This window comes from Desarmillaria tabescens, assembly GCF_030435595.1.
Source record: "Desarmillaria tabescens strain CCBAS 213 chromosome Unknown EV420scaffold_16, whole genome shotgun sequence".
Taxonomy (NCBI): Eukaryota; Fungi; Basidiomycota; class Agaricomycetes; order Agaricales; family Physalacriaceae; genus Desarmillaria; species Desarmillaria tabescens.
This window is the reverse complement of record NW_026848315.1, coordinates 688,702-707,503: the sequence shown is the minus strand read 5'-3', so window position 1 is coordinate 707,503 and position 18,802 is coordinate 688,702. Positions and strand designations below refer to the sequence as shown.

The following is an 18,802-nucleotide window of genomic DNA, read 5'->3' as shown; positions in this document are numbered from 1 at the left end:
AAGTGATTCACTCCGTATGTAGGCGAAATAACACCTCCGGCTGTTCCACATTTTCCTTGGCCTTGCCCATTATGCCGCAGTTCCGTTTTACTTGTCCATGTCTTGACTTGACTCCTTGTACCAGATTACACATATGAACGCTAGAGGAGATTCCGGTTCTTTCCGATCGTGCGAAAGTACTGCCTCTTAAAGGCCCCGTTACCCTTTGCTCACCATGATGTTCCCTCATGTCTGAACCAACCAGCATAGTAGAGAAGCAAGAAGTTCCCGAAGAAATTGATTGGGATACCCTGAGAAAAGCCAGTCTGTTTCCCGGAGGATTTGGAGAGGACCGGATAAAGCTATGGTGCATTATCCTTCATTGACTCCACTTCTCAATCTAACACATCTCGTCAAGGCCAAAGCTACTCAATGTTCAGGATGGAGCGAACCAGGATCTCTCTGTTTTTGATGAGCTGCCAGGCCACGCCGATGAACGCCAAATTCGCCTGGATACCGACCGAAGTTTTGTGCTGTATCCAGTAGGTGAACCACCATGCGTGTTGTTCACCCGCAACAGTTGCTCATCTGGACTCAAGATACTAGAGACGACAAGGAATCACTTCAGGCAGAGCTCAACCGACTGCTGGTAGCTATATTTCGCAAGCGACCAAAGTTGAATTACTTCCAGGCAAGCACATCACGAGGATCCCCGCCCTGCTCTTCTGACTCGAATGATAGGGATACCATGATATTATCTCCGTCTTATTTTTAACTTTACCCCCGGAAATTCAGTTTTCTTGCGCTGAAAAGATGAGTTTGCATCGAGTGCGCGATTCCATGGGTCATGGTTTGGAGCCAATACTTGGGCTTCTTCGGTGAGTCGGACCACGTCAAGCGTGTTATCGTACTGACGTCGTCAACCCAGTGTGACCCAGAAGCTTTTGCGACTAGTGGACTGCAATTATGCGGAGCTATTAGAAAGGTGCGTCTCTGTATCCATCGATATGCTTCTGTACTTATGTTACCCTACAGAAACTCACCTCTTCCCTTCTACGCCTTGTCCAACTTAATCACTCTTTTTTCTCACGACATGCCGACATTACAACTGATACAGCACGTTTTCGACTACTTACTATGTCGTCCACCGATTGTAACTGTCTATCTGGCCACTGCGGTGAGCTCAATTGACGAGAGCAAAAATATTTATGTATTGATTTCTCTCACCAGATTCTTCTGTCGCGTAAAGACGAGATACGATGTCTGGAGGAAGAAGACGAAGAGGGCATGATACATTCAGTTCTTAGTGGATTGCCCAACATAACAGACGAATCTCCCTCATTTGAGGAAAGTGTCGTGAAAACAGAAGAGGATGTCACGAGTTCTGTGGTGTCTTTAGAGCAGGAACAGCCTGACTCCCAATCATCTGTTGGCGACGAGTTGTCGGGATCCTTCGCCAAGCAGGAGCATTGTGAGGAGCTGTCCTCCATTCCTATAGAAATCAAGATAGAGGATGATGGATACATGGAGCCGTCTGGCAATAACGTGAAGGATGTCGTTGAAAGCGAAGTACAGGAGGAAACAATTTCGACCTCCCAAGTCTCTTCGTCGGATTCGAAGGATGAGGTATCTCCCTCACGGACACCTTCACCGCCTCCCAGCTATCTTCACCCTGAATCATCCAGACACGCCCTTCAAAAGCCATCTATAACTTTAACGTCGCTTTTACTACAGGCGGATCATCTTTACGAAACGTACCCTCCTTCACATCCCTCACTCGCACTGTCGTCTATCATGGGTCCACAAAGTGTCATATTTACGTGGTCCTCCTCCCCCGCTGATCTACCGAGCGACGATTCGGCAGAGCGAATGGTTGAGTATCCTCAGCTCGTTGTTTATCCCTATGTGGACAAGGAGGAAGATGGCGATCAGAAGGAAATGCGGCAAGGCACGCGGCATAAGCACCCCATAAAGCGACGACGGAGATTCAGACTCAGAGACCGCAAAACAATGATTACAGGCGCTGTGCTAGCGCTAGGAGTTGCTATGGCTGTGTATGGAGTGCGGAGTGGTATCGTCTACGGAGAGGGGCGGCATACGAACTTCCACTTTCACAGGGACTGGAAAAGGTTGGGAGGCTGGGCTGGAGGATTTCTTATAGGCGCTGGGAACAAGATATTGCACATGGGCGACACGTCGTAGATCCAGGTGCAATTTGTTTTGCTGTTTTTGTCATATGTCAATGGCTGTGAATATTTGACTTCCCTGCAGATAATTTAGGAGACATCAGAACGCGACGACAACTTCAAAGTACTATGGAAGATTTATATAAATATTGGAAATTCCGTATAGATTCTGTGCTCCAACGTTGCTTCATATCAATGACATCTAACGAAAATGAAAGCAATCAAGTGCAAGTCCGTGGAGACATGAGGAATGTTCCCATGTGCGTAAATTTGCTTCCTTACCAGAATTTAGAATTCGCCGTCTCTCCATAACACGCCACGATTTGATCGGTCCTGTTGTCCTGCATCAATTGCAATACAGCCATGCACAGGCTTGCTTTCAACAGTCAAGCCAAGTCTGCCTCGAGCCATGTCCGGGTTCTATGAGCAACAGCTAGTCGTTCTAACTGGCTTTTGTCTGCTTTCGCTCCTCATTGACCGCCATGTGTCGCGGCGGAAAACAAGCAAGCAGTCAATGGCCGCGGATGATTCTCTTGAGCAGGGTATGCCAACTAATAGTGAGTCAAAATCCCTCGCGACTTTGACCAAGCAGTATCTGGTGGTCTACGGGGTTGTGATGGGTGAGTTTTCAAATCCATTCACGGAACGCGCGCTTCATTTGTGACAGGAGCGGATTGGCTCCAAGGACCATACGTGTACTCATTGTATCGAGAGCAATACGGTTTCCCTGAGCGGATAGTTGCCATTCTCTTCGTGACAGGTTTCATTTCGGCCGGCCTGGCAGCGCCTTTCGTCGGTGTTTATGCTGACCAACAGTACGCGCTCGATCGGTTTTGTCCGACGCTAAAACTGATCATTTATATAGCGGGCGGAAGAGAATATGCCTCTTATTTTGCATCACCTACGCGCTGTCTTGCGTGTTTATTCTTGTGCCATGGCTGCCGATTCTCCTGTTCGGTCGTATTCTCGGTGGGATATCGACATCTATCCTGTTTTCTGTGTTTGAGTCCTGGTTGGTGTCTGCCTCCACGTCTCTCATGCTCCCCCAGTCGGGCATATCTGTCATCATGGGCCGAGCAACCTTACTGAATGGTTTTGTCGCCACGGGGGCGGGAGTTGTCAGTAACGAGATCGTTTCCATTTCCAGCTCTTTCGCGTCTCCATTTATAGCAAGTGGGGCTTTGCTGATGCTTGCATGGGGTCTCATGCGAGTATCGTGGATAGAGAATTATGGTGGTGGAGGCGGCACAACAGATGATGGCTGGGATATCTTTCAAACCACGCGGTTGAGAGAAGCGTGGAGCATTGTTCAACATGGTCAGTATGCTAGGGCTACTATCACTTGGTTAAATTCTTAAGCTTCTATTTCTAGACTCGCTACTTCTCACCCTCGGCCTGACCCAAACATGCTTTGAGGGTTCTATGTATTTGTTCGTCTTTCTCTGGGTGCCCTCGTTACAGGAAGCCTCCACATCACCCGAAATTCTTCCCTTGGGCTACATATTTTCGTCCTTCATGTTGTCAATGATGCTTGGGTCCTTGTTATACACGGCCATCGTCTCTCATTCTCCCCCACCCTCCCCCACTGTAGGATCGGTAGACTCTCCATTGACAACACATGCTAAGCTCAGCAGTATGGTTAGCGCTGTCAGTGCACTAGCATTGGCGGTTAGCGTTTCTTTCCAGGACGAGAAAATTCGCTTCTGGGCGTTCTGCACGTTCGAGGCCTGCGTCGGCATGTATTATCCTGTGCAAGGAACGCTTCGGGGGTCTCTCATCACGAATGAACACAGAGCTACGGTAAGACATTTTCCCGAGCGTGAAGGTAGAGCTTATCGAGGGCTTCTAGTTGTCTGCGTTGTTCCGTGTACCCTTGAATGTATTTGTCGTAGTCTCCCTGTTAACGGGCGTCTCATCGGCACGATATGCAGTTCTTACTGCATGCACCTTGATGCTTGCATTCTCGTCTATTATGACAGGAGCCGTCATAGTCAAGCGCTCAGATGAAGGTAATCAACGTCCCGCGTAGATCCAGTATGTATGGACAACAAAAGTACAGGAGTCATAGAATTTTTACAGAAATTGGACTTGTAAGTAATTAATCGCAGCGCACTCGCCTTGGTTTATCTGGTGCAGAAGACGAGGCAAAATAGTGGTAGTCGTACTCATTGGTCAGAACGAGCTTAACTGACTCGTCGTCATTGCATCATGTGGGGGCGGAACGCCACGATTTTCAAAGTCCGATTAGAAATCCGATTGAGGGACCGACAGAGGGGACCGGAAAAAATCCTTGTGTTTGACTCACCCTTCTTCCCCTTTTCTCGTCAAGACTCTCCCTCAAAATGGACGTGGATATGAAGAACAAAGACGAAGTCGATGACAAGCCATCGAACAGCAGTGGTAGGGACAGGGACAGAGACCGCGAAAGAGACCGTGACAGGGAGAGGGACCGTGATTTTGACCGCGATAAAGACAGAGACCGGGATCGCGACCGGGACCGCGAAAGAGACAGAGAGAGCAGAAGAGATCGCGACAAGGATAGGGACCGCGAAAGACGAGATTCTGGTGCGTTTTCTATCCGTTGGGGATTATTCAATGTGCTGAGGCTGCGCATTATCGTCAAGGTCGCTCCCGGAGAGGGGGCGGTCATGGCGACCACTGGGAGCCTGAGGAAAGGCGCAATGGCGATGTGAGCACCGTAACTACCAATGATATGCGCCACGTACTTACTGGTTATGCTAGCGCCGCAAGCGTTCGCGGTCCACCTCTCGCTCTCGGCGTAGGTCAGCTTCTCCCAGGCGACGTTCTCGTCGCTCGAGGTCAGGTTCGCGGTCTCGCAGCCGCTCCAGGAGCCGTTCCCGCAGCCGAGACCGTAAAGCTGCAGAGCCATTTGCTCGTTCCTTAGGTGGTCCTATGAATGCGGACCATGAGGAAGCCGTCGAATTTGCCAAAATCAGCAAGAGAGAAAACCGGGTCTACGTCGGCAACCTTAGTTACGACGTCAAGTACAGGGACCTGATGGAATTCATGAGGGGAGGTGGGTGGGGGATATCTCAAGTTTCTTCGATTTTTTTTAAGCGAGAAGAGAGGCAGAGGCAGGGAGCATGCATATTGGCCTGTCATCCCTGGCGCTTTGGTGCTTAGAGATATGGCCTGAACCTGCCGTTTGCATTTGAGGAGGGGTCTTTTTCTTCTGACGAGCTAGCGAGGAGGATGGGCATGTTTTCAGTTTTTTCTCCTTGATGGAATGGTTTGAGTCGAGAGGATATTGATGGGAGTTTTCTTTTGGGGTTGGCAGCTGGTGAGGTCCTATTCGCCGAAGTACTCGTTACGCCAACTGGAGTATCCAAGGGCTGCGGGTAAGTCTTCAAGTCTGTCAAGATGTTCTATATTAACGGGTACTTGCTTAGAATTGTCGAGTTTGCCTCTCAAGAAGATTCACAACGATCCATCCGGGAACTTTCAGAGATGCCGTTGCTGGGACGGCCCGTTTTTATTCGAGAGGTATGTTTTTCCTCCCTGGTTCATGGCATGTAACCAATACCTATGACTTAGGATCGCGAGAACGAGGCACGATTCGGCGCAACTCCGGTCCCCGGCAAAATTGGTATGGCAATGGCTGGGCAAGGTTTGAATGCTGCACCGCCTCCGCGTCCTCCTTCACACAATTACTTTGGCACTCACAATAACCCGGGTAACCAACTCTATGTCGGAAATGTAAGTGCGTTGACGGGTTAAGTGTACGTCTGCTAATAAACGCGATAGCTTCCCTACCAAGCTGGCTGGCAGGATCTGAAAGATCTCTTCCGCACCGCCGGTAATATAGTCAGAGCTGATATCAACATTGGAGCAGATGGTCGCCCGAAAGGATCCGGGACTGTGGTTTTTGAGACACAGAAAGATGCACAGAATGCAATCAGTACGTACTATCGTTTTGTTGTGTGACGTGAACACATAAGACCCATTGTAGGCATGTACCACGGTTTTGACTGGTACGGGCGTGCTCTTGAAGTCAGAGAGGTGAGGCTACGTCACTTCTACCTGTTTCGTCCACTTCTGAGGTTTGGGCTTTAGGATCGCTTTGCCGGATTATCAGGACCAGGTGGCTTCCGAGGAGGCTTACGTGGCGCTCCGCGCGGTCTTCGTGGAATGAGAGGATTCCGCGGTGGACTACGTGGGGCAGGCTTCTCAGGCGGAGGTCGTGACTTTAACCGGGATATTTACGCTGATTATTCTGGTCCCGATCAACAGCAGGCTCAAGGCGGAGGGTTGAGGATGGATGGATACAACAGCAGCGGATATAGTGGAGGTGTGGGCGGCTTCCAGGGCAGTTATGGTCCCGAGCCAGAGCCCAGTCAGCAGATCATGGTTCGAAATGTATGTTGTGAAATCTGCGTGTCGGCACACTATCTGATCTGTTCCTATTTAGCTTCCATGGTCTACTGCCAACGAAGATCTTGTCGAACTTTTCGAGACCACGGGTCAGGTTGAGTTGGCTGAAATTCTGACTGATGGGACGCGCTCGAAAGGGTCCGGCGTTGTTCAATTTGCCCAAGTTGCTGAAGCCGAGACTGCTATTGGTACGTAGTATCACTGTGCTCTACCTGTAGTAATAGGTCTGATGCTCTGTTTTCTTTAGCAAAATTCCAGCACTACATGTATGGGGGACGCCCATTGGGTAAGCGCCTGTTTTCATTGATCAACGAATCTGCTAATAACTATTAAAGATGTCCGATACAATGACCGCTGGCACACATTCACCCCCACTGCTGCGAAAGGTGGTCAGGTGGTTCCTATGCAAGCAGAGTAAAATATTTGAATAGTGCACCCTCCTCATTTCTTTTACCTTACTTTACTGAAATTGACTTGACGCATGTAGCCTTTTCGTTCCGTGGCAAAGCCTTTCCGTTGTACTTATCATCAGATCAATTTATGTGTACTTTGCACCTTTCGACGAATAAAGCAAGGAATTCGACAAGAGAAAGATGTGCGATCTCTGATTGAATTCATGTGGATGTGTCAATGTCGCGGGTCATCGAGTTTGATGTTCAGTCTATCTTGGGAATCGCCTGGTAAACGTGCACCTGTGTGAATTCACGAGGAACTGTTGGTCTTGGACGCCTAGACCTAGAGCCATCTGTTTTAGGGTCCATTCAGATGAACTATCCTTAACACTGGTTTCGTCGCTTGAATCGACGTACCACGGACCATACATAGGCTGCTTCGTACTTTGCCTACCATTCAACGAAGGACTTATCTTTCGGACATGAAGTATCCCAGCCCGTAGAAGCAATTCATCTGCCCTTGGTCTGGTACATCAACTTCCTCAACCTGACGGGCATTAATCCATGCCGTTGATCTGGAACTCCCCGCATACGCTGAAATACAAACGGAAGTGCATCTAGAATATCGCCGAGACTGATACTGATGATTGCATACAGTTCGATAAATACATCGGTATAGAATAAGAGGAAAAATAAACACCACGGCTCTCCATCCTGGGTTACAGCTGCACGAGCGGGGCCCCGACTGAGACCTCGGTGGGATTAAAAAGCTGAATATTGGTACAAAAAGGCCGGCCGGTTCCTTCTCGGAGATATTTCAGGCGAACGTTTTGGGAAGCAGGGACAGAACCAATCGTTGCATGCACGAGACGTGCTACGGTACGTGGTGATGTCACCGTCAGTAACGGGAGTCATTTCTTTTTCGGTCCGGATTCTGATTTTACGTAAATTCCCAAATTTGGACGATGCCATTAATGATTGAGGAGGTCTGCACCTTTTGAAACTTTACACTTTGATCTTCATACTTATACCTTAGATTTTCTTTTCCTTCCTTTTTCCCTATAGCCCACAATGGTGTTCTCAACCATGGACAGCTTCACCGAGCCTTACACCCGTGCTGGCGACGACATCTCCCTTGACGACGTTCGCAAACATGTCCGTGTTCTAGAGGCTCAGCACCGCGCCAATGGAATCGAATTGTCGGGCCGTATCATCCACGTCTGTCACTATCTTCCCGTAGTTGCGACCTTGACCAACCGTGCGGGCGTGCTGAGCCCTCCAGCTACCCCACCTACCAAAGCAGCAGAGGTTCCTGAAAGCCCTTCTACAGAGGCACCGAATGCGACCGCCGCGCGGGAAGCTGACTCGAAGGGATGCTCTGCATGGACGCTGGCGCCGCGGTATGGTCATGCTGCCATGATTTCGGGCATTCGTTCTCTAGCAGCGACTCACGAACAGCTCATTGTCGGTTGGACCGGTGACATTTACTCTCCGGCGCCCAACGAACATATTTCAGAGAACACCATATCAGAATCCGATAAGAAGGCACTTGACGAAGCCCTGAGGACGTACCAACCAAAGGAGTCAGACCCTGACGATGACAAGAAGACGGTATACGTGCCCGTCTGGTTGGACGACAAGGTCGCCCACGGGCACTACGATGGATATTGCAAGCAAAGTGGGCATATATCCCAATTTTCTATTCCTACAATAATCTGATACCCCCTCTCAGTTCTATGGCCGTTATTCCATTATCTTCTTTGGCAAGATGTAGCGACTGAATACGCCTCTGCCGACTCTCATTATCCGGCTTATGCAGCCGCGAACGCCGCATTTGCCCGGCGCATATCTGAAGTCTATAGACCGGGCGACCTCATATGGGTTCACGACTATCACCTCCTACTACTCCCTAGACTCATTAGAGAGCTTATCCCGGACGCGGTACTTGGTCTCTTTGTTCATACACCCTTCCCAAGCAGTGAAGTTTACCGATGTCTGCCGAGTGAGTCATTCGACCTTCTAACGGCGATTTGTTATTAATTTGCTTTCAAGGACGGAAAGAAATCCTCGACGGAATGCTGGGTGCGAACTTAGTCTGTTTCCAGACTTATTCCTACTCCCGGCACTTCATCTCCACTTGCATCCGTGTCTGTGGTTACGAGACGACTCACCGCGGTATCGATGTTGAGGGTCATGTTACCTCGGTAATGCATTGCCCTGTCGGTATCGATGCGGAGCGCGTTGCGAGGGACATGTATGTTTTCTTCGCTTCCATTGCTGCGTATCGCGTTTGACTTTTGTATAGACAACGACCGGGCATTCCGCCGAAGCTAGAGGCTCTGCAAACGCTCTACGAAGGTAAAAAAATCATCGTAGGACGCGATAAGCTTGATGTCGTAAAGGGCGTCCTTCAAAAGGTGCCTGCATACACCAGTCAAAATCTCAATATTATCACTTATCGTTGTCTGGCAGCTCCGTGCATTTGAAAAACTTCTCCAAGACTACCCCGAGTGGATCGGTAATGTCGTGATGATTCAAGTGACGTCGCCTGCGTTGACGGACTCCCCGAAACTGGAGCGGCAGGTCAGCGAGCTGGTGGCACATATCAACGGGGAATACGGCAGCCTTGATTTTATCCCCGTGCACCACTAGTTTGTCCTACTATTCGGTCGGTTTGTTCTGCCCTGACCCCTATTTTTAGCCACCAAACGCTCAAAAAAGACGAATTTTACGCTCTGTTGTCTGTGGCGGACCTCGCGGTCATCACGCCCTTGCGTGACGGGATGAACACGACGTCGATGGAATTTGTCATAGCGCAAGAAAAGACAAAGCACAGTCCGAGCGTACTCAGCGAATTCATGGGTATCAGCAAGCATATGTCCGAAGCATTGCAGGTCAATCCGTGGAATCTCGGAGTCAGTGATCAGATTTTGGTATCTGATTTACGCCCGCTAATGTCTAATATTGCCAGGACGTCGCCGCCGCTATCAATAAAGGACTTTTGATGGGCGAAGCGGAGAAACTTCAAAGACATGTAAAGCTTCACAAAGTTGTCACTACCCATACTTCGCACACCTGGGCGGCTGTCCTTGTCAAGATGATGCTCAGTCAAATGAACTCTACCAACACCGCCAAGATGACTCCATACATCCCGAAGGAGATTTTGCAATCAAAATACCGGATGGCGAAGAAGAGGCTTTTCCTCTTTGACTACGATGTAGGTAACTGTCACGACCTATGTCGGGCGTCAACTGACACATCCTGATTTCTATAGGGAACCCTCGCACCGATTGTCAAAATTCCCAGTATGGCTACTCCGTCTGAACAGACGCTTCAGGCGCTGGCGAAGCTCTGTGATGATCCCAACAATGTAGTATATATCATATCTGGACGTGACGGCGAGTTTCTAGATCAACATTTGGGCCATTTCAGGAAGCTCGGATTTTCTGCTGAGCATGGAGGGTTCGTACGCGAGCCTGGACATAAGGAATGGGTGAACTTTACACAGTCGCTCGATATGAGCTGGATGGCAGAAGTCCACGAGATCTTCAAGTACTATACCGAGGTTAGGAGTTGCGTCTTGTGGACTGTTAGACTCGTTTCTTATTGCTGCGTATCTTTAGCGGACTACAGGCAGCCAGATCGAAGTCAAAAAGAGCTCTATCACATGGCATTACCGGTCCACTGATCCAGAATGGGGGTAAGCTACATCGCAACATCATCGCAATATTTATCTAACCAGAACTTTCACATCAGGCAATTCCAATGTCGGCAATGTCAAGATCTTTTGGAGAACAATCTTGCACACAAGCGACCTATAGAAGGTATTGAGCCTTACTAGTTTCGAGTTGGCTTTCAGTGACCATTGTTCGTAGTTCTTGTGGGCAAGAAAAACCTGGAGGTTCGACCGATAGCTGTCAATAAGGTAAGTGTTGATTATCGACCGAAGTACCTCAGCAATTAACATTCTAATCAGGGTGAAATTGTGAAACGGATCTTGTATTATAATCCTGACGCCGAATTCATCTTCTGCGCTGGTGATGATAAGGTCAGTCCTTACATTTGTCTTGTATATGCTGGTATCGGTCTAAACCATGATTTCAGACGGACGAGGACATGTTCCGAGCCTTGAATCTCTTCCCTTCGAGCAACGGCAGCACACCTGTCACGACTACTGTCTTGGAGGCACCTTTGTCGGTGACTCTAATCGACCCCGAGGCCAAAAATACACCTCCGGTTCAGCTCGCTATTGCTCCTGATGCCATTTTCACCACCGCCGTTGGCCACAGCAGCAAGCGCACTCTTGCCAGCTGGCACGTCACTACACCGCAGGAAATTGTCGAACACATGCTTGAGATCGTGGAAGACGAGAAGAGCTCCAGGAGCTATTTGTAATACCAACGCTTCGTTTTCCTTTCCCTCACTTTACTTTATAGACCTTAGTATTATATTGCTGGATGGGTTAATAAGTTATTGGTTAGGTTTACTCACGGAAAGATATACGCACCAAGAGAAATGATATATAGAATGGACGCTCTGGTTTCTTTGTAAACATGTATTATGTCTTCAACATCTAGAGAGTAGACTTTGAACACAGCTGCAGTTAGTTTGTATGAAATTTGAACAATGGTTTGATCTCCAACGCCTTGGTATGTCAAAGGTCGTCAGAATGGTATTTGAATACCTCTATTCTTGTGGAAAGTTGTCGGGTCGGGACTCGCGTTCCGACCGGTCTCCCCGTGTCGGAAATTGCGTCGGGTGGCTGTGTGTTACCACTCTTCGTTTCATTCTTATTTCAACTCAGCATGAATGCAGCTTGCTCAAATATTCGCTGAAAAGTCCTTTGGCGACGGTCACCATGCCGTGTCTCACCTGCCCCGCCTTATGCTGACGCGTTCGGGGACTTGTTGAAGTAAGCTGAACTGCGGCTCAATATCTCGGTTGTTCTCATTGCTTCCCTTACAGGCAGTAAAGAGGCCGACGAATGATCAGAAGACGCGAACACGGTTATCGCGGACTTTCCATGAAAAGCTTGCCTGGCAGATTGACTGTAGGAGCTTTATCAGGCTGACATCCTTGTGCCACTCGAGCGGACAGAATGCAACTGTGGCGAGCATTTTCTCATGCCAGCACAGGTGTAATCAAAGGCTGTGCCTCTTCTCTATCCATCAAGCGCTTGTTGCAGTATGAGGTTTTGACGCGGTTGCACCACCGGGAATTCGAAGTTGCGAAAACAGCTTGGCAATCACGGTCATGGACATTAGCGCCCATAACTTATTTGAACCTGGACGTATGTAAGAGTTGAGATAACCGCGCAGGTCTTGGTAAATTTTGCAGCTCTGGCCTAACATATTTAATGATCTCTATCGTAACTCGGATAAGTCCATCATCTTCCAATGTTGATTCTGATAACGCCACGTAATTCATAGGTCTGAAGGTCCCACTGCTCACTGTGTACATACAAGAGGACCGTCACGTTCACAATCACCACGACTTGGACATCACTCTATACATCATGCTTTAGAAATTTTACCGTCTTGTCCCCCAACCTGGTCCACAAGCATTGTGGATGCTAAGCCTTTCGGTTGCTACGCCAACAACAGGCGTGTTTGTGGGGCCAGATGTTCTACAGCAAAGAGTACTCACGCTCGTCGTTTCCGCGTGCACGAAGCGCACTCGGCATTTGTTGACCAGTTACATTGGCCTGGGTGTGGGAATTAGCTTGCTTTGCTTCGCATCTTCTCCGGCTAACCCCACTTGTACAAAGAAACTCCAACCTATGATCACCATTCACCCATAAATACCCTTTCACTTCTTCTCTCTCCTCCCTTTGAGCCTCTTCCATGCGTTTCCTCTTCCTGGCCTTCCTGGCTGGGGTCGTACGATCTCAAGTCACAATTCACTACATCCTTGGCCAAGAACCCTTTGCAACGACCTCTGCGGATCCCTCAGTGTACACTGGCCTCAATGCTTACACGCCTCTTGTGCTGGACCCGCCACCGCCACCCGACCCTGCCCCTGCTACCGCGTTTTTTATCCAGCTTGTTAATGGGGGTACTCCAGGGGCATCGATTCCACAGCCTGGCCAGTTCTTTGGGTTTTCAATCGAAATGTCGGTAGCGAATCAAGTTCGTGAGTGAACAATAACGAATCAAGGTTTTTCTCCTTCATTAAACTTATTGCAACCATCCAGTCGGAAAAAACTCGTAGGGACCAATTGCGCAAACAATATTATTGTCCTTGTTAATTTCGGTTAAGGTCGCTGTTACAAGTTCCATTCTTGAACCTTATGGCAAACCTACAAGAAAGGTCTGGCGGTGTACGAATACGTGTCGGTGGAAATACACAAGAGACCGCAAAACTGGTTCCCGAATTGTCCGATGGCAGGATCCTGGAAAAGGACTTGAGCCAAGTCACGAATCCTGTAAGATGGTGTCACTTTGCCGCGCAAAGGACCAACTAATGCGACCTATACTTTCAGACTCAAACTCCACCGCTTGTGTTCACGCCAGATCTTCTTTATATGATGGCAAACATTTCGTCATTGGTTAACGTTCATTGGTTCATTGGTATACCTTTCAGTCTTACGGTTTTTGTACGGTCCATAAAGCTCTGTCGTAGGCATCCCATTCTTCCAAACCACGCCTTTCGACCTGTCAATAGCCGTCGCAGGCCAAGAAATTCTAGGAGAATCTCTTCTCGGTATCCAGGCTGCTAACGAACCCGATTTCTATGTGGCTCATGGTCACCGTCCTGAGGTAGGTTTACCTCTTTTTCGGATGGATCTCTTCTCTTCTCATACGTGTTTCTTATTAGACGTACAACCAATACGACTACTTTGGAGAATTTAGCGATTTGATAGCAGCGATGAGCGGGTCGGAAAACGATATAAACCGACGCCTTCTTATTGGACCAAATACTGCAGACCAATGGTCCCAACAGGATGTCTGGAACACCGGCTTCGTCGACGCATATTCTGACAACCTTGCATACCTCGCGTTTGAAAGGTGAGATTAAATCGAGTGCCAAGGTCTTGCACTCACGTGCTATCAAAAGGTATCCACAAGATAATTGCGCTGCCACATTTGACGAAGGCAGCGCAGTTGATCCTCAGCAGATGTTCCCGTTCTATCTGGATCATAGTTCCAGCGTGAACCTGGTTGCGAACTATTTGAACTCGACAGCTTATGCCCAAAGTAAAGGGAAACAATTGATCATGTTCGAAACTAACACTGCATCCTGTGGGGGCTTTCCGGGCATCAGTGATTCTTTCGGAGCAGCGCTATGGGGCCTTGATTATGCCCTGCAATTGGCTCACGCCAACTTTTCGGGAGTTTTGATGCATACGGGTGGACAAACAGTTTACTACAATGTACGTCTCCATTCCTTCTATATATTCCATTATCATGAGCTCATTTCTTTTCATAGCCTTTCACAGGTACGCCGTTTATGTTTTCTGTCATCGGCGTCGACGACTGACCGTGTCACGCACGCTAGCTCCGCCAACAAATGAATCAACATATCATCAGTGGACGGTTGGACCCATCTATTATTCCGCTTTGATTATGGCAGAAGTTCTTGGCCCATCCAATGCATCGCAAGTGTTGGACATTGGTGCGAACGGTGGTAATATATACACACCGGGATACGCAGTATACGAGCAAGCCACACCTGTTCGTCTTGCCTTATTCAACTTCATCACTGATTCCTCGGGTGGCCATGATTATTATGCTACCTTTGCTATCGGGGGCGGAGACACTGGACAACCCAGCGGAACGCCGGCTCAAGTCAAAGTGAAGTGAGTACCTTGTTGCGGGAACGTAAGTCGATTCCTAATCTATTGGCAGATACTTTAGAGCATCATCCGTATCTCAAAAGGGTAACTATACATGGGCAGGACAGGTAAGCGGAATTCTTTCCGATTCGGGGTGTTCTCAGGTGACCGTTATGACAGACCTTTGGTGACAACTTTGCCTCTGACGGTCGGATTCAAGGAGAAGAGGACATACAAACCATTGCCTGTGATCAGAGCGGAAACATCTGTTCTATATATGTCCCGGCACCGGGTTTCGCGCTGGTGTTCTTGACGGACGATGCACTCAGCGAATCAGAAGGAGAAGGAGAAGCGCAGACATTTTCTACAACGGCTGTGACAAAGCTGCACAACACGGCTACTGTAGATCCTGCTGTTCTGGCGACGTCTAATGGGCATCATGCTGTGCTAGATGGGCTAGGAAGTACAAGTCCGGGGAGTAATGATGCTACGAGCAAGCAATTACATGCTTCCCTCTCATTTTTATGTATTTGTGCTATAACGCTGGCGTATTTCATCTAGAGATATCTTGTATTATCTTTATTGTATTGGACTTTGTGTATTATAGAGATTCTTTTAGAATTTACTCTCTTTCTGTCAGAATCACGCTGAGTCCTTTCTTCGCTTCATTGACAGGAAATGCAGATATGCCAGACTATACTTTGGAGTCGGAGCTGACGTTACATTCATGGGGGCCGAAGCAAACCAGAGCAGCTTGTTAGTTTCTGGGTCACGGTCGAAATGTTGAGCTACATATAGATATACGTCAGAAGCGCTGCAAATTATGATTCAAGAAATGCTTACTGGTCTCAGGAGGCAGTTTTTCGACTTGAACAGTATTTGTGCCCGCTGTGGATAGAACGGTACGGTCCGTGCTGAATACGGAGAGTTCTAGACACAAATTAGTGGAATGGAGACGGGTAAGAGAAGGGTAAGTACCTGACATGGCCGCCATCTTACAAGACCGATCCCGTGGCTGTGCGACCAACCTTGGTTCCCTTCTATCACCCAGCCGACTCCAAGCTGCAATACTCGTTCCGTACTGGTCCTTTGGTCCAAATTTGCGAGTAAGGTCTGAATATTCTAGTCTCCGGCTTCTATTTTGTAGTCACGCGAAGGTCACTGGTTGTATCGATTACCCAAAGACCCATTTGAAAGCGAGGGTTGATGCTGCCGGCTGGAATTCGTTGAAGAGACTCGCTGCTTCTCCTTCCTGTCGATCCGTCGGCGTCCGAGGTGTCTTACGAGACGCAAGAAGAGATGGATCTCTTTACTGCCTTTGCGGCGCTTTGTTCACACCACACTCTGGCGCCGCGCCCCGGTGGTCCCATTCTCCCAAGCACGTCGTTTGAGGTCTCGAAGCCCATGTTCTGTTGCTATAGCAAGTCACTTCTTGTCGGGTTAAGATAACTTCCTGGCAAGATCTAGAGCCCCGGCCGGGCAAGGTATGTAGCTGATTCATCGGCGTCCGAATCACTGCTGACGCAAGATCTGCTTAGCACATTGAGCATTTCGTTACTGGGCTTATCTTGCGAGATGGCTGAGGCAAGCCACAGAAGGAACTGGCGGCGTGTGATGCCTTTGTGATTGGTTTGGCGTACAAGGGTCCCGACCGGAACAAAGGCTGGATTAGGCGGATTGCATGTCCTTTAAGCATGCTTTGCAGTACGCATGGTCAGGATCGCTGGATTTTCCGGTTAGATCGCTCTAGTGGAACTCGATTCAGACCACTCTGAGTCTGCTGGGTTGCAATTTTTTTCCTATTATAGCTCCCTTAGGGGAATAATTGCTTGAATATCGGAAATTTTCGAACCTTGTAGTAAGTGGCTTATGGACTCCTGTTTGCGTCGTGTATCTGATAACAATGTTATTCGGTAGTTCAACCGCACACGCAGCTTATATGAAGTCAACCTCCATCAGGATAGTTTCGTAGTATTGTGCCTGCAATATCATGAAACTGTGCGTCCCTCAGAAATTGATCTGTCTCATTTATCTGTAGATTTGTCAAGAGATGCAGTCAAGCATACATTAATAAAACGAACGAATAAGTAGTAAGTGATACTCCTAAGATCTAAATGGTTCTATAATAACACGGCATATACAGAGCTCGTACGGTATAAAAATTGTGTAAAATGATACAATTGTGAAAATCGAATGCCGAATCTTGAAGCATGGTAATAACCCACCCTCATTTGCGTTTGGCGAGAAGCTCCACTGTGCGATGAGCACGTATTTCGGGAGCAGCCTCGCCGAAGTAGCGTGGAGTAATGAAGGACCACTCATCGTTGGTAGTCACCCAAATTCCCAGGAACATCACAAACTCGTGTAGGTGCCTGTTCACTGGCTCAGGGAACATTGGGATGTGTTTCATATCGTCTAAAAACGCCTTGGAGAGCTTTTCGTAGCGTTTCCCGACATCGTCCATTGCCTCCTGGACAGTCATACCCTTCTCGGCCATTGTCACGGACACAATGTTATGATTTTCGTCGCCATGGGCCTGTTCCACATTCCACGAGTATATGTCCTGCGGTATCAATTGTCAGAAATTCATCAGGGCTGGGAACTAGGCCAAACTCACGTTTGATAGGATACTCATATCAATAGCACACAAGACCAGCTTTTCAATCTGTGGGTGTTTGACTGCTTCATCGGGGAGATCTTCTGAAAGCATGAAGAAGTCGAATGAAGGCCTAACACCAACAGTCCCACGTCTCATCGCGAGATATTCTTCAATTGGACGAATGCGGCCGATATCACGGTCCTCGGCTTGCTGTGCCACGCAGTCGGTGTACTGTTCAAAGGCCTCAATGAAACGTTTGGCGGTGGATGCACTGGCGTGGCCTTCTTCAAGAGTCCTGATCCAAAAGCTGGCAGACATCGCGTCAATGAAAACGAGCTGATGAAGAGAAAGGTGCAACATACTCTCGTGCCATGGCGCCTAGAATGTGCTCGTTCGGAGGAGGCGGCGCGTAAGGATTTCTAGATCATGGACATAAGCAATAGGGAACTAGAGGAACCATCATCACGTACCGCACGGCATTCATGATAGCGGCAGCTTGTTTCCGCACAGTTTCTCCGCTCTCCTCATCGCTCATCTCGTCGTAGACGAAATAATAGTTGATGAGGTCGACGGCGGCTCGGTAGTGGGCGGGCTCGGCCTTTGGGTACGCGAGGGCGGCGAAAGCACCAAAATTGCACCTGTCGAAGGTCCTCTGCGCCTTGGCATTGAAGGCGTCGTAGCTCTGGACCCACGCTGCACTCTCTGCATTAATCTTCGTCGCGTGAGGATTAGGCATAGTCTTGAAAGGCCATCCGGCCATGAGATCGGGTAGCACGAAGGTCACGGGCGGGGTCATCATGGTGGGTAAGAGGAGGGTGAGAAGGTGGGTGAAGCAACCATCGCGTTCTTTTTTAACCATTCCGTCTCTGGCCACATCAAGACAAAAGAATACCGCGTTTTTGCGCTGATCGGGACCGATTATTTTTGACTTAACGTGCCACTAGGCGCATCAAAACAATTGCATGTTGTACTGGAATGAAATATGAAATGCCGCTTTTCAGATCTAAGGTTCGAGATAATGAGGATAATAAGAGACGTCCCAGAGAAGGAATCGCCGATCACTGTCATATCCCCTTGATACCCACCCGACGGTGTTTTTCCTCCCGTTCGAGTTTTTCGGAGATTGTCCCTAGTCTCATGAAACATATGTAAGGATCATAAAAGCCAGAACAGACATCCCTCACGACGTCTCCGCGGCTTTGGAACGTGATTGCATCATGTGTGACGAGTACAGCTTGACGTGAAGAATATAATTCTTGCCTAGAAATCATACAATCATATGGATGAGTATCACGTACCAAATTATACAGCGTCGCGACTCTTGATATCACTATGCAGGCAAACAATTGGGAATGATGATATCGGCCAGTTTCGTTCCGGCGGCAATTGGACCACCGCATGGAGATTTTCAGACCTTTATTCAAGTTATTGTCTCCATTATAAATGGCATGCATTGATGATTAAAAAAGCAGAGATTGGG

The 18,802-nt window shown here is 48.5% G+C and overlaps 7 protein-coding genes across 7 annotated transcripts; 5 read left to right on the top strand and 2 right to left on the bottom strand.

Moving 5' to 3' along the window:
• Nucleotides 1-227: 227 nt before the first annotated feature.
• Nucleotides 228-2,181, top strand: EV420DRAFT_1620577 (rab-GTPase-TBC domain-containing protein; the record flags this gene model as incomplete). Its single annotated transcript, XM_060475585.1, has 8 exons — nt 228-346; nt 398-525; nt 579-670; nt 721-857; nt 908-964; nt 1,015-1,156; nt 1,210-1,766; nt 1,788-2,181. The coding sequence occupies 8 exons, from the start codon at nt 228-230 to the stop codon at nt 2,179-2,181; spliced, it is 1,626 nt and encodes a 541-aa protein (XP_060331181.1).
• Nucleotides 2,182-2,574: 393 nt separating this feature from the next.
• Nucleotides 2,575-4,415, top strand: EV420DRAFT_1334127 (uncharacterized protein; the record flags this gene model as incomplete). Its single annotated transcript, XM_060468846.1, has 5 exons — nt 2,575-2,785; nt 2,833-2,980; nt 3,031-3,482; nt 3,538-3,965; nt 4,015-4,415. The coding sequence occupies 5 exons, from the start codon at nt 2,575-2,577 to the stop codon at nt 4,192-4,194; spliced, it is 1,419 nt and encodes a 472-aa protein (XP_060331180.1). The 3' UTR covers nt 4,195-4,415.
• Nucleotides 4,416-7,146, top strand: EV420DRAFT_1541356 (uncharacterized protein). Its single transcript, XM_060473115.1, has 12 exons — nt 4,416-4,730; nt 4,790-4,854; nt 4,908-5,202; nt 5,464-5,524; nt 5,576-5,669; nt 5,721-5,882; nt 5,931-6,084; nt 6,136-6,185; nt 6,240-6,542; nt 6,595-6,745; nt 6,805-6,843; nt 6,893-7,146. Exons 1-12 carry the CDS (start codon nt 4,508-4,510, stop codon nt 6,973-6,975), a joined length of 1,680 nt encoding a protein of 559 aa, XP_060331179.1. The 5' UTR covers nt 4,416-4,507; the 3' UTR covers nt 6,976-7,146.
• Nucleotides 7,147-7,886: 740 nt separating this feature from the next.
• On the top strand, nt 7,887-11,648 carry EV420DRAFT_1541347 (trehalose 6-phosphate phosphatase). The gene is made up of 13 exons (XM_060473114.1): nt 7,887-8,627; nt 8,682-8,951; nt 9,002-9,203; nt 9,255-9,366; nt 9,422-9,600; nt 9,651-9,864; nt 9,921-10,166; nt 10,224-10,514; nt 10,573-10,649; nt 10,706-10,773; nt 10,825-10,874; nt 10,926-10,997; nt 11,054-11,648. Exons 1-13 carry the CDS (start codon nt 8,021-8,023, stop codon nt 11,342-11,344), a joined length of 2,679 nt encoding a protein of 892 aa, XP_060331178.1. The 5' UTR covers nt 7,887-8,020; the 3' UTR covers nt 11,345-11,648.
• Nucleotides 11,649-12,978: 1,330 nt separating this feature from the next.
• EV420DRAFT_1541339 (uncharacterized protein) lies at nt 12,979-15,745 on the top strand. Its single transcript, XM_060473113.1, has 12 exons — nt 12,979-13,081; nt 13,143-13,373; nt 13,431-13,518; nt 13,571-13,707; nt 13,766-13,956; nt 14,006-14,321; nt 14,378-14,387; nt 14,447-14,747; nt 14,797-14,851; nt 14,904-15,511; nt 15,567-15,650; nt 15,699-15,745. Exons 2-10 carry the CDS (start codon nt 13,239-13,241, stop codon nt 15,282-15,284), a joined length of 1,614 nt encoding a protein of 537 aa, XP_060331176.1. The 5' UTR covers nt 12,979-13,081; nt 13,143-13,238; the 3' UTR covers nt 15,285-15,511; nt 15,567-15,650; nt 15,699-15,745.
• On the bottom strand, nt 15,366-15,717 carry EV420DRAFT_1642637 (uncharacterized protein; the record flags this gene model as incomplete). The annotated part of the gene is made up of 3 exons (XM_060477397.1): nt 15,366-15,511; nt 15,567-15,653; nt 15,702-15,717. The coding sequence occupies 3 exons, from the start codon at nt 15,715-15,717 to the stop codon at nt 15,366-15,368; spliced, it is 249 nt and encodes an 82-aa protein (XP_060331177.1).
• Nucleotides 15,746-16,816: 1,071 nt separating the features above from the next.
• On the bottom strand, nt 16,817-18,359 carry EV420DRAFT_1541335 (terpenoid synthase). The gene is made up of 4 exons (XM_060473112.1): nt 17,793-18,359; nt 17,685-17,741; nt 17,341-17,629; nt 16,817-17,286 (listed from the first exon to the last, which is right to left on the bottom strand). Exons 1-4 carry the CDS (start codon nt 18,179-18,181, stop codon nt 16,951-16,953), a joined length of 1,071 nt encoding a protein of 356 aa, XP_060331175.1. The 5' UTR covers nt 18,182-18,359; the 3' UTR covers nt 16,817-16,950.
• Between the last annotated feature and the right edge of the window lie 443 nt (nt 18,360-18,802).